At 48.6% G+C, this 14,251-nt stretch overlaps 1 protein-coding gene across 6 annotated transcripts in view; it reads left to right on the forward strand.

Annotated features, from left to right (window-relative positions):
- The first annotated feature begins 9,866 nt into the window (after nucleotides 1–9,866).
- Nucleotides 9,867–14,251, forward strand: part of RBBP6 (RB binding protein 6, ubiquitin ligase) — a 31,501-nt gene continuing 27,116 nt past the window's right edge. For all 6 annotated transcript variants that reach the window (XM_056334631.1, XM_056334635.1, XM_056334633.1 and 3 more), the window contains exon 1: nucleotides 9,867–10,038. In XM_056334631.1, the coding sequence (XP_056190606.1) occupies nucleotides 9,873–10,038 (166 nt within the window). In that variant the 5' untranslated portion in view covers nucleotides 9,867–9,872. The remainder of the gene's footprint in view (nucleotides 10,039–14,251) is intronic.

The raw sequence follows: 14,251 nt of genomic DNA on the forward strand, positions 1-14,251 counted from the left end.
CTTTTACTCCAGAATACTGCTTCACTCAGGGAAGAATTTTTTGTCCTGCTATACCTCTCCTGATTCATTTTGTGATGATGGCAAACCCCTGCCAAGAAATGAGCTCTCTTCTTTCTGACTGGTTGATAGGGACAATTTTCTTTTCCTTAGTACAAAGGGTGATAAATTCAGACATCCATGTAAATTCATAAGAAAGGATGCCCAGATTGAAAATTGCTGGCCCTTGTGCCGGAGAGATGCACTGTTTTACTTCTATTGGGCACGGCTGGCATTGAGGGCTTTTATGCTTTTATATTCCTGTGACCACAGCAGCATGGCTCCCCCGGGGGCTCGCGGGGGCTCAGGCAGGCTTGGCCCAGGGCTGGCCCGGTACGGGCGAGCAGGGCTGGCTGGCAGCCGGGATGGAGCGATCCAGGCATCGCCTGCCTGGGTGCCCGTGCCACCCTCCTCCCGGCTGCAGGACTGCTCATAGTCGGGACCCACTGGAAACCTGGTCAGTGCGACCCACTGGTCATCTTCCCGGGTGTGTGTTGGAGGGTGTAAGCAGAGCTGTGGAGGGAGCGGCTCCCAGGACCTACAGGCTCTCCTGGTAATTATGGGCCGGGGTTTTGCTTGTTTACTTTCCTGTTTGTTTGTTTGCCATGACATAAAAGCAGGTTTCTGGATTTGTTTCTGGCACAACTTCTGCAGTTTCCCTCAACTCTAAGTCCTTCAAGCCTAAAGGGGCTGGCAAGCATCAGAAACTTGAAGTGGATTGCAAATTGCAAAAGGACTTTGGAAAACAACTGAGGAAACAAAGCAGATGGGCTGTGCCGGCACTTGCAGGCTTCTGCTGAAAGAATTCCCCAGTTTTCCAGGCCAGTAACACCCAAGCATGCTCTGCTCGGAGGGACAGCTGTTGTGGTCAGGTTTCCATGCTGGTCAGCCGGTGGTTCTGTGTTTCCACATATTTCTAGGATTTTTCCTCATGGCAATGAGTCTCCCTTCTTCCCTGCCTGGTTGTGGGAGAGTGATGGGGCTGGCAGCATGCAGCAGCCCCCATTTTCTCCCTGAACTTCTGTTATTTGGGGTTCAACCACCTGCAGTGCCAATAGGCAGGAATGATGCATAAAACACAGGCTTTTAGGATGCCAAAGTGTTACAAACAGAAATAGGAAAAAAAGGCAGCCGGGCTGTGTAAGCTCCGGGCTGGGTATCGTGGGGCGGCTGGGCTGGGGGATGCCCCCTCTTTAAGGGCTGCCAGTCAGTGCTGCTGGCTCAGCACCGCAGCAGACCTCACTTCATCTTAATCATCGGATCATTTAGGTTGGAAAAGATCTTTAAGATCATTGAGTCCAACCGTAAACATACACAGTTGAATTGCTGAGAGGCTCTTTGCCTCTTCTGTCTCCAAACCCTCTGGTATTTAGGTGACGTTTTTGCAAAGAGATATAATACATGCCTGTCTGCACCACAATGACATGGTCTAATGTTAAATATTAACTTAAAACATGGGGGTTTTTTAAATAAAAAAAAAAAAATCAAGCCCTTTGCACAGTGCTGCCCTGAGGTCACGCTGTGGGGCAGAGAGCTCTGGTCTCACCTGCGGGCTGGTTGAGGGGGTGTGAATGGGCCCAGGTCTCAACTGGCTGCAGGGCTCCTGGACCACAAATTCGTGCCACACAGTGACAGGAGGCTCCACATGCCCATGAGAAGATCCTGACTCCCTAGAGACTGTCACAAGGTGATGCAGTGCCACCAAAGTGTCCGAGTCTGCCCCTCACCCCCTGAACCTCTTGCAGGCCAGGCAGGGAGAGCCCACGAGCATCTTCAGCCGGGGCAGGACACTAACCACAGTAAAAGTCACTGTCTTAAAAAATCCAAAGTACTGATTTTTTCAGCAGGGCACCTGGGAGGGGGCATGTGTCCCCAAAAGGTTGTGGGAGCAATTGGCTCTGAAGTCCGGGGACACTGTCCTCATGACGCTCATCAGCAGGCAGGCAGCCAGGCTGTCACCCCAGCCAGGGCTTGGAGGTTTCCCACCCACTGTACAGCAACCTGTGCCCAGCTGGGGAGGGGGACCAGACCACTTGCTCACTGAATTCTCCAGCTGAGGAGGCCAAGACAAACACCCATGGGTTTCACTTCAGCCGGTAAAGCTGCCTGGGTGAGAGGAGCAGGGGCTGGGAAGTGAGAGGCTGCAGAGGCATTCTGTGGGGAAGCCAAGCAGGACCAGCGACGGATGGAAGGTGTCATTTTCTTTGCATCCAGGGGCTGTTTTGCACAGGTATAAAGTGCTGGTGCTGCACAAGGTGATTAGGAGCCGCAATTTACAGGCTGAGGGAGGCAGGATCCAGTGCCTGGGAACCCTCTGAAGCTGTCTGGCACTGCCGTCTTACACCTGTGCCTCTCAGCAGTACTGGAGTTACAAGCTTCCCTGTCTTCTATGCGCTTCAAGGCTTAATTAAGGTTTGAGAAGCAATTTACAGAGGAAAAGCACAAACATGTAACAATCCCAATGAACAGGTCAGTCAGGAAGAGGCCTGACCCATAATGGTGCTTTGCTGGATGTTTTCTGCTGGTACTCGTGTTAGAGCACACGTTTCTGTTGCACTGGGCTCCGCGCAGGGGCAGGCTGCCTGCCTGCAGCACTGCCCTGGTCTGCCCCTGCAAACGCAGCTGGGCTGAAATGGGTGTCTGCCATCGTCCAGCTCCTGTGTGCTGCTGTGTAGCAACAGGACAAAATCCACAGCAAATTTCTTCCCCACTGCCTGCGATGCCAGATTTCAGCAGAGGTGGTGTATTTTTGTTCACATGATACACTGCAAAGGAGCTGTAGGGACAAGTGATCCCAAAACATCTGAGCATTTTTAGTGCTCTGTGAGAGTAGAACCAAATCTGTGGGGAGAGTTAAGACCCTCGTTAATCTTGGGAAATATGTGCAGCATTGCCAAAGAGACCAAACAAAATCATGTGAAATCAAACTGCTATTCAGTGTCTTAGGATTTCTACATCCTTCTTCCTTCAATTCATAAACTGCAGAACAGTTCCTCACAGATATCCAGAATATTTATTAGCATTCAAAATAATAAATAACACCTTCCTTGGGCCCCTGGGCCCATTTTTCCCTGCCAGTGCCACCCTAGAAGCCATACATCAGCAGGGCAATGGTAGTGCGATGATGTACGATGCTGATACATCACCCAAGCTCTGGCACCCTGATGCAGTGCTCCATGCAGGGCTATCGCTCCCGTTATAGATGGCTGGCTGGTGGTGCAGCCCTGACCATTACGAATGAGTCGGGTGGATCCTAAATTTTAATGGATTTTTCATGAAAAAGTAACTGGACGGTTTACAGGAGGGCAGGCAGATACTGGTGGGTGAGAAAGCTCCAAGGAGCTTTAACAAAACCAGTTTCCACATCTGGTAACTAGTTTGAACTCAGACAAGTAGATAATGGCCAGGCTGGGCAATCCACTGAGCAGCCGTGGGATAAAAGGGTCTTGCAGTCTTTCCCCAGTTGCCAGGCATGGGTGCAAATGTCATGGCCAAGCTCCTTTGCACTCTCCCAGCAGAAGGGCCAATGATGCTATTAGGGATGTTGGCAGGACACAAAGTAAGAGAATTCTACTTCTTCATCCCATAATTATTCTGTATTGTTCTGAGAATAACTGGAGGATTCACAGCTCCCCAGCTGGGCTATCAGACCAGCACATTTCATACGTACTCACCAGGCAGTGCCCAAAACATGATTTTTCAGCCTTGAAGCAGAACAATGGCACAGGATATTTGTTAAAAACAAGAGGATGTGTTCTGATTAGCTTTGGTATGTTTCTGACAAAATTCCTTCTAGTTGCAGTGGCAAAGATAAGGAAAAGTCTGGATTCCTTTCTCAGCTGATAACTATTGTCTTCAGAAAGACACCGGGAGGGGTGGGTAGCCAAGGTGCTCTCACGAGGCACACACTCCCCTCCTTCACCCTGTGCTGGCATTTGGGATTGTCCCTCCATCATTGCAAAGGCATTTGTCTCCCAGGAAACTTTGGGAATCATGACACCAGAAGTTAGACAGCTACAGCAACAACTCCTGGAAAATATCTCAGGGGTTAAAAAGTGCCCGTTGGGAATCTTGGCCTCCTTTCTAACCCAGAAAGGTCCCTGAACAAAGTGCCAGCAGGTGATGGGGGCTCTGCAGTAACTGGGGTCTCTACTCCCTCTGCAAATAAATTGTCATTCCTCCTGTTGTCATCAGCAGAACGTGACCCGATGTTAATTGTCCTTTGTCTTTTATGTGATGAAATTCACTTCCCTTTCTCCCTTCAAAAAATAGTCGTTAAAAGTCCTAAACAAAACCAGAAAGATCCAGCTCAGCTTTTGGGCTGTTTGGCTGGGAAGATGCGCTGCGCAGGCAGCTGCGTAGGGAAGATCCTGGCTGCACCAGGCTGCCCCATATCCAGGATGATCAGAGGTTTAAGATCATGCCTGATTCATCCACTGTGCTGAGTTTTGGTGCAGTTTGCAGAGGATTATACTAAATTATGATGAGGTGCTTCTTGTTCTTTGAGTCTGTGAGCATTTGAGCAAAGACACCAGAGTTTAAGCAACAGTGGATGTGTCACACTTGGGAAGTACATTGGTTTATGGCAAGAAACATAAATGGTCTGTGGATATAAAGACTAAGACGGAAATTTGGTGAATGTGATGTGTTGCCATCCCTAATGTGCTTACTGACTGTGTACAGATGTTGGCATGCTGGTTCCAAGAGCGGCTTTCTTCCTTTATTCAGCAATGCAGAAGTGCAGGCATTTGCATGATATTCCTCTTGCCTAATTAGATGCCTTCATTTACCGCCCTCTAGGCTCCAAGTTTTTATCATTGTGCTCAAAATTTAATAATTTATCAGTGGCACTAAGTTGGTGTGATGTGGTGGTGAGACCCAGTTTGGTGTATCTGTGGTGTGCACATGGAATGTAGAGGAGCTGAATAATAGAGAGCAGGAGCAGATAATCAGAGTCTGGGGTTTGGGTTTTTAAGTGTGTTAATGACTTTGTCATCCTTAATTAAAGATTAGCTTTAACCAGCACCTGCCCACAGCAGCTGTGCTACCTCAGAAGCTGGACTGATGACACAGAGCTGTGGAACTGTGACAATGTGGATATTCCAGCAAAACTGGACACGTGAAGCCCCAGCTCTGCAGGCAGTGATCTGAGCTCTTGGATCTCTGGAGCCCTGGGCGCTGGTCACAATGTAAGGTCCTCTTCTCTCCCACAGAGCTCACAGCCAAAGTGAAAAAACCAAACCAAAACAAACAAACAAAAAAAGAGTTTTTTGCTCCTGACATAACAAACTGAAGAAGAAAATGAAAATACATACCTTCCCACCACACCAACCTGCTCATGCGTGTGTGCTGTTCCAACAGCTTGCTCATGCAGCTGGGAAGCGATCAGAACAGTTTGTCTTCCTGCTTTTGTGATTGTTTGGTTGTTGTCTTGTTTTGTTGTTTTTTTCTTTTTATATTGTTCACTTGTATAACACATACTCTGCAAACCCCCAGGAACAATTCTGTCTCAGCCGTCAGTCCAAGCGCTTGTGTTTCAGCAGTAAAGCAGCATGGACAGCTGTGCTCAGCAAAAGGTGCTCAGCACAGCACAGCACGGCAGAACTGGACAGAGATAAGCTGCTTCTAAATCAGTAAAGTGGTAAATGAGATGAAGTTCCCTGCGCAGCTCCTAATAATCTGTAATGATAAAACACTGAAGCTACATTTTAAAGCAAATGGTTTGTCTTTATTACTGTTTTTTAACTAATGGCTGAGTATGAACTAAAAAAACGACAAAATTTGGGTAACTCACATTTCAGGTTGTTTTGCAGAACTTGGAGAACAATTTACTGCTGAATGCATTTGAAAGCAAAAGAGTTAAAAGTTACAGACCTAACTTAAAGCTACAAAAAATAGTCTCGATGCCAACAGGTGTACAGAAACCACCAAGCCTTAATGCTGCTCTCGTTGCTGATGACTTCCAGAATGTGACCCGGCTCCCTCTGAAAGCCATGGGGCATTTCCTTGCCTCCCTGGGAGGTTCCATCTTGTTTGTTTTTTTTTAAGTTATACCTGTGGGTAATTGAGAATACTTCCTTACATGCTGCACCAGCAAGCTAATTGTTTGTTATGACATAAGCACTTCTGTTGAGTGTGGCAAACATTGTTCAATAGGCATGTCAAACCTTTTGTGTTAGACAAATTTATCCAAGCTGAGATATGCAGCATTCCCAGGCAGTCAGGATCCAGCCACACACCCTGCTCTGGCTGCAGCTGTGCAGCTGCTGCCCAGGTTGCTGGTTTAACTGCTCTCACCACCCTGCTGCCGGAGGTTACTCCTACGATCTCACAGCTCGGCTGCTCCTGGGAGCATCCCTTATCCTGCCTCAGCCCAAATGAGTAGCGTTAGCTCCAACAGTCCAAGGTGCAGATCGTTACCAGGTCAGGCCACTTTGGCTGAAATACTCAAGGGAGCAACTGAGCAGGTTGTGCTGGGCTCGGGAGCAGGATTAACCTGGGACAGGGCATGGCCGGGCAGTGTGGCGGGGAGCTGGGAGGCATAAAGCCATCTGCCACCTCGGATACATTATCTCCTGGCTGTGTGAGCCGATGCCAAGGCTGGGCTTTGCCAGCCATCACGTTCATTCTAGGACACCTAACACCACATCGAAAGGGCCAAGACTACACGATGCAATGTGCTGACCTGGCACAAACTCCACTGATACGAATTTGTTCTGAAGTTTAGCAGAGAGGTGAGTTTGTCCCAGCAGACCTTACGCAGATCAGGTTGTCCCCTGCCTTCCAGCCGCCGGCAGGAGCCAAAGGGCAGCGTAAGCACAGGCAGTGTGTGCTGAACCCACACGGTGTGTCTCTGCCGCCATCTGATCCAGAGCACATCGACAAGGCGGGTGATCCACTGTACGCAGAGCTGGTACTTGCCTGGAAGCTGGTTTAAAAAACAGTAATCTGGGTGTGCTGACATTCTCTAATTATTGAAAGCTGAACCAAAGACAATCTGCTCCCGCCTCTCTAATGGAGACAAACTGTTTTACACAGAACCTGTGTAGTTTGGAGACTTTATATACCCGCCAGCCCCCTTGTCCATGCAGATCCTAAATGTTATTATAAGGTTCAGATCTCGGAAGTCTCCTAGACTAAAATTTCAGATGAGAAGTGTTTTTTTCCAAGCCTTCACTATTTTTACTTTAGAAATGTACTTGTCTTTGGATTGATTTGTTTGAGAGCATGCTGCACCAGCTGATGTTCAAAAGGTTTTTCCCCTGTAAAGACTTGAGGCCAGAGGTTTAGGAAAAAAATATTTTTGAAGTGAAAGATTGTACTTTGTAAGCTTGAATAAATGGTTGGACATGCAGCCAGTACAGAACTTTAAACAGTTGGAGATTTAATCACTGCATTAATAAAAATATGAAATCCCCAAGAAAGTGACTAATATGAATCTTATAATTTAATTTTCTGCAGTGTATTAGTGAGCAAATAACTGTTAAAGCAAAAAATGAGGGTTCATCCAGAAATGTGCACAGTACAAATTATTCAATCTTGTAAAAAGCTTAGATGCTTGGAAAGAAAGGAGAGTGTGCATCATAGATTTGTGGAAATAACAAATAGCTCCTTTACTAAAAAGCAATCATCTGCATAATAAAACATTAACAGATATTTTAAGTTGCAGTCATTGCCTGTATAATGAAAACTGTAAGATGATAATGAATTTTCTACCCTCACGCGGTTTATACACAGCATTCAATTTCCTTATTTCCACTCCTCAAGTTATGTTCCCTGTTCTAAATAATTTCTTTTTCATTTCTAGTCCAGACTAACCGTTCTTCCCTTTGGAAGAGAGAACATATCTAGTCCATCTGAAATCTGCTTTGCTTTGTTTTGCCAGTCACCCTGTCAGAGACATCCCTGATAATGGAGTGATGCTCGGCTGCGTGCCCATAGCACAACTGCTGGCCCACGTCAGTCATTTCTGTTTTCACAGGACATTGTGAGATGCAGGCACAAAGGTATAACAGCATGATTTTTTTCTGGCATTTTTGTCACCTGCGCTCTGTTGACAAGTGCCACCACGCTCCTGAGGTCCTTCCCCGTACCAGGTGCGCTGGCTCCGTGGGATGGCGATGTTTGGTGTTTGTGGTGTGGGGCATGGCCCCTGTGGCCAGGGGGCTGCAGCGGGGGCTTTGCTGAGCCGCTGCCTTGGTGGGGCCTCTCCTGGGCACACATGGGGACCCAGTGACTTGCTGCGTCATTTCTTCACAGGTAACCGGCAGCAGGACGAGAGGTCTCAAGTTGTGTTGAAGGGGTTAGATGGGGTATTAGGAAAAATTCCTTCCCCACAAGGGTTGTGCAGCCCTGGAACAGGCTGCCCAGGGGGTGCTGGAGTCACCGCCCCTGGGGTGTTCAAACAACACACAGGTGTGGCGCTTAGGGACATGGTTAGTGGTGGCCTTGGCAGCGCTGGGTTAACAGTCAGACTCGATCTTAAAGGTTGTTCCTGACCCACATGGTTCGGTGACTTTGAGACAGGGGAAATGCCGTGGCTGTTCCCCACGGACACGGCGGGAGGTCGAAGCCCCCCAAAGCTGGTGTGGTGCCAGGAGGGATGTCCCCTCCCTGCGCTGGCCCTGCGGCACGGGCAGCCCAGCCCCACTCGGGAGAGCCCTGGCATCCCCCCAGGCTGCCTTGCCTCGGCTGGCTGGGGACAGGAGAGGGACAGCTGGTGGGGACAGCCTGGGGGTGACAGGAGGGGACATCATGTGGTGACAGCCTGGGGTGACAGGACATGGGGCGGTGATGGGCCCAAGACTGTTGGGAGAGACACCACAGGCCCAGGGGCTGATAGGAGGCGACACTGGGTGGTGAAGGCCCCCGGGGGGGTGACGGGTGACATCACAGACCGAGTGGGTGGGTGGCAGGAGACCGGGCAGTGACAGCCAGGGGGTGACAGGACACCAGGCAGTAGCAGGCCTAGGGGTGACAGGAAGGACGCCACAGGCGCGGCGGGTGACAGGAGGGACGCTGGGCAGTGACAGGCCTCGGGGTGATACGAGGGACACCACAGGCCCAGAAGGTGATGGGACACCGAGCAGGGACAGCCTGAGGGGTGACGGGAGGGATACCGGGTGGTGACAGCGCGGGGGTGACCGCTGGGACCACAGGCGGCGCCAGCCAGGGGGACAGAGGCCACCGCGGAGGCCGGTAACGGTTGTCCCCCAGGGCGCGCGGGGCCGCCGGGGCAGAGCGGGCGGGGCCGCCACGCGCCCACGTGACGCGGGCTTTTGCCATACTGCGCTGGGTCACGTGCGGCGCGGCGGGTGGGCGTGGTGCGCCCTTGCGCCTGCGCAGTAACGCGCTCGCGGCGGCCCGTGCGGTTGGCGGCCGGGAAACCCCTCGGCGGCAGGCTGAGGCGGGGGTGCCCGAGTCGCCATCGCCAGCTGCGGGGCCTGCCGGCGCTGCCTGCCAGCGGGCGAGCAGAGGCTGAGCCGGGGCCGCGGGGGCCTCTCCCCTTCAGCCCGCGCTGCCAGGAGTGGGACGGGCGCCGCCGCCGCCCAGGGCGATCGCTGAGGGCCGCGGACCGGAGTCGTTGCGGGGGCGGCGGCCGGGGCCTCGCACCGCCGCTGCGATGGAGCCCTGAGGCCTCCCCCCGCCGAGTCTGCCTGAGGCCGCGGGGCCTGGCCATGGCTGAGTGCCGCGGCCTCTGAGCGCCGCCGGCCCGCCCGAGCTCGGTCCGCGCCGCTCGCCCCGGCCCCTCGGCGGGCCCTCACCCGGCGCGGAGGCCGCAGCGCCGTCCGCCGCGGTAGGCGCCGGCGCGCAGCGGGCACCGCCTGGCCCCGACCATGTCGTGCGTCCATTACAAGTTCTCCTCAAAGCTCAACTATGATACGGTCACCTTCGACGGCCTCCACATCTCCCTGTGCGACCTCAAGCGCCAAATCATGGGCCGCGAGAAGCTGAAGGCGGCCGACTGCGACCTGCAGATCACCAACGCCCAGACCAAAGAAGGTGCGTGGGGCGGCGGGGGCGGCCCCGCAGGGGGCCGGGGGCTGCGGGGGCAGCGCTGCGCTCTTTGTGGCTCTTTGTGGCTCGGCCCCGCGGGGCGTGAGTCAGCCGGGGCCCGGTCCGAGGCCTGCGGCGGCCCGGGCGGGGAGCGGCGCCGGGCGTTAAGCGGGGCGGTGATGGCGCTGGGCCGCGGTCGGTTGCCGTGGCTCGTGCTGGGCCTCGCAGCGCTGCTCTTTTGTCGTTGCTGTTGTGACAACGTCCGTCTCAGACGCGCAGTTAGGCGTAGAGGGATACGTGGTTGAGGTGCGACTTGTAGGGCTTACAAAAGTTTTGGTTGCCTGGATTTCTAGGTAAATTGCTAAGGAAATGTGGGAGGATAGCTTACAGTAACAAACTTGCCAGATTTTGAATTCTGGCGGAGAAAGCTGGAAGCGATGGAAATAGAACAGATGGTTAACTTCCAGAAAAAGGTGGGTTTGGTGACTCTGATTTTGTCTTCAACTTTTTTTGCCCGCTTCATTGGGAAACCGGTTTTGTGTCCGTTGCAGAAACTGCCCACTAACATAATTTCGGATCTAGACTGTATCTGTGAGTTCTAATCTATGCAGAGCCTACAAAGTCGTGTTGCACATGGAATTCTCTGTATTTAAATTATACTTCGGAATTTCTTGTAATGTAACTTCTTTTCTACACCAAAGGCATTGTCATTGAGATGCGATTGAGCGTCATTTCATCATTCATTTCTAACTTTTTTTTTTTCCCCCCCCTGGCAGTACATGTTAACCATAACCTGGCAGTACTGAAGTTTTATGGCAGAAAGTTTGTGATTAATATATATAAAGAAATGTTGTTAGTAAAGTCATAAATTAGTTTAATAAATGGTGATTGATTCTCAGAGATAATGGTTTTGTATTAGTATGATACTTCAGTTTGGTAATCTGCCATCTTGATAAGTTTGAATGTGATTAAAGACTTCAGGTTTTAACTTTTCAGAAATAGAGTTGTAAAGCGTTTCAGTTTTTAAACATCAAAATTCATTTTATCCTGTGGTTTGGTGACACTCTACAACAGTCTTCTCTTTAAAATGTGTACTACTGGTTCTTGTCTCTTCCTCCTTCATGTATTAAAACTTAAGTAGAGTGATTCGCACGTTTTGGTGGCTGTAACTTCAGCCCTAGCCTTTAAAGTGGTTGGACCCAAAGCTTGTCGTTTATCTGCAGATATTTAAACTATTTTCAGAAGGGTATCTGTGAAGAAACTTAAAAGCACAGTGTTAGGGATCTTAGGGATGCCACTGGATAGCATGTTGTATGTAGGTGGAGATACATCTCAGAAGTCTTGAATTTTTCTAGTACTATTGAATAAAATTGTCAGGAGCTTTTGAAAAATACTTAATTTGCTTTAAGGGCTTTGCTGCGGAAGGGTCTCTGAACTTGGTTTTCAGTTGCTAATGGACTTTCAGCCTCACAGATGCTAGCTGGCTGGATGGCCAACTGGCTGACATCAAACCTGTAATAAGATGGGTCTGTGTAAAACAGAACCTTTAAAACCAGAATGTTGGATGGTAATAAACTGTGATGGAGTCCAGTTATTATCACCAGAAAGAAAAATGTTTTGAAGTAGGCCAAATGTAGGCCAAACATGTGGATTCTGTTGTAGCAGGTGAGGAACACAAGGCAAATGTTTTAGAAGAAAAAAATCATGCTTATAAATGTGTTGCCCCATAAAGTGTTACTCCAGTATGCATGATAGTTTTACCAGGTGTGCTGCCTTGTTTTCGTATGTGAACAGAATTCAGTGAAGGAAAAACATTTGCTTCACTAGATTATGCTAAATGTGGTGTTGCCTAAAGGTGAAGTTAAAGATATCTATACTTTAAAGAGCATCATGCTTGTTTAACAGGGACAAGATCATCCTTCTCTAGGTAGGTAGTGTTGCAGTTTGGCCTTTGTAAAATCAGTATGAAATTTTAAATTGTATTTTACTGATTCAGATGCTTACTGAAGCTTTAGTAAGGGTGTCTTCCATGTGGAAATACAAAAATCCCCCAGTGGTTTGCATAGCGAAGCTAGAGAACATAAAACATGTGTGCCAGTTTTTTTGTTCAGGAGATGCTTAAACTGACCTTCAGAAGATAAAGGAATAAACTAGACCAGGATATTCTGCCTACGTGGGATGTTTGGAATTCTTACATATGGACATAAACTATTCATTTTTCGTAACTTTGACTAAATGTTAAAACTGTCTGGGAAAGAAAAAGTGTACCTTGAGTGAGGATGGCCTACTTGTTCAGATTTTTCAGAGTACTCTAAGCTCTTACAGTTCAGTAACTTATTTTTCATAACGGGAAGCTAGTAGCAGAAGCAGTGCTAATACAGGCTAAAAGTAAAAAGGATTTTAAATGCCAGTGGGGAAAAAAATAAGATGAACTCTTTTAAGATGCTGGGAAGGCAGACTGGATGGTTGGGACTTGTTTTAAAAAGGCAGGTGGGTATGTGCCCTCTTCCATGTTTACTATAGAGGCAAGTTCTATAAAGTTAGAATTCCCTTCAAAAAGCCTGTACTGAAGAATGGTGCATTTAAACTTGCATCCTTTTAATTTGATCTTGAATGCCTTGAGCTGTCTTTTATAATAGGTGTTCTCACAATATTGTGGAAGACCTGTGAGCTCAAGAAGTGAGGTTTCTTGAGTGCGCTTTCCTGCCCGGTAATGTTCTGACTCAAGATGTGTGGAGAATGTGCTGTTCTGCTCATCAGGAAAATACAAAAAAATATAAAACCAAAAAATGGGGCTCTGAACTGGTCTTGGATTAGGAGTTTTAAGGAAGAGTAGTGCTCTTGTAAGACTGTCTCAAACTCATAACTTGCTTGAGTTCAGCGTTGCAGCCTACACTTGACTGTTTCAGTAATGCCATGATGTGCTGCTAAGTGAATTAAATCATTTGGCCTCACAGCTGATGTCTGTCTACTGGAATGTCTTCAACACTGTGCAAGTAGCATTTTAGAGAAGACTTCTAAACAACTTTTAAACCTTGCCCTTTGCTGTGCTGTTGTGTGTTGCAATGCGGGGGATTACTTTGGTTATACCTCAGAGTGCAATTAAATCTTGGGCTGCCATGCAGCGTTAAGTTGAGCTTTCAGAAAGGCTGTGGAGTTCCCAGTGTCCCTGGTTGAGCTGAGGGTAAGCTGTGCATCCGTTCAAAACACATGAAGTTAGTGGAGCTCATGTGCTGCCTGTCTGGGGGTCAGCTGCTTTGGCTCTGTCACCAGCTGGTTTGGGACCTCTTGGGGTTGTGCTGTCCGCTGGGTTTGTGTCCCTTGGCCAGGTGCTGTGGGTGGATTCAGTTTGGTTCATTACCATGCTGTCTCCAGTGTTGCTTTTGCTTTCCCAGTTAAACACTGAAAGGACAAGCAGCACCAGTAAGGCATTAAGGCATCGGGTGGTCTATAATCAGATTAATGATTGAAAGTATGGTAGATCTTATTAACTCATTCTTTCAAAGCAATATAGGTGCTCTTTTGGAGCACAGTACTGTATGATAATAATGCAAATGAAAGTTCTGTGAACCGTTTGGCCTACTAAACTAGTTCATTCAAGAAATGATGATACACCAGTCATGGTGAGATCCAAAAAATGATGCTATGCCAGTCATAGATGAGATCATTGATGCCTATTCTGGTGGAAGGTGAAAATCACAAATAGTCCAGCCTATTAATCGGGACATTTTGAGGCAGTGCGTTCAATGCCAGCTACATAGATGGTTGGTTTGTTGCAAAGTGTGCAAGTGGTGTTGATTAGAACAGAGTGAAAAATTATATAATGAGAGAGCATAATTTTAAGCACTAGAGAGAAAATATGTGCTTGGGAGTTACCCTGTATTCTGGTAGAGACAGTCTGGTGTGTTAGCAGTCATTCTCATCTCTTGCTCTGCAGGTCATCTTGCCAGTAGCATAATAGTTGATTAGCAAGGCATCTTAAGCCTGATAAAGGCTTTTCTTTACAATTTCCCCTATAGGCTTGCCTTCTGATGACTTCTGTTCTGATGAGCTTCTGTGCTTTTTCTGCATGAAGATACTTCTTTGGACCGTGCTCAGAGAGATGTTTTTGAAATGCTGTCAGACTCAAAATGGTGGATTAAAGCAGACCATAACATAAAGCAGGAGCCTTTTTTCAGTAGCTTGTTTATAGCATACATATGACAAATTATTAAAACTA

Source organism: Falco biarmicus, chromosome 4, assembly GCF_023638135.1.
Source record: "Falco biarmicus isolate bFalBia1 chromosome 4, bFalBia1.pri, whole genome shotgun sequence".
Classification (NCBI taxonomy): Eukaryota; Metazoa; Chordata; class Aves; order Falconiformes; family Falconidae; genus Falco; species Falco biarmicus.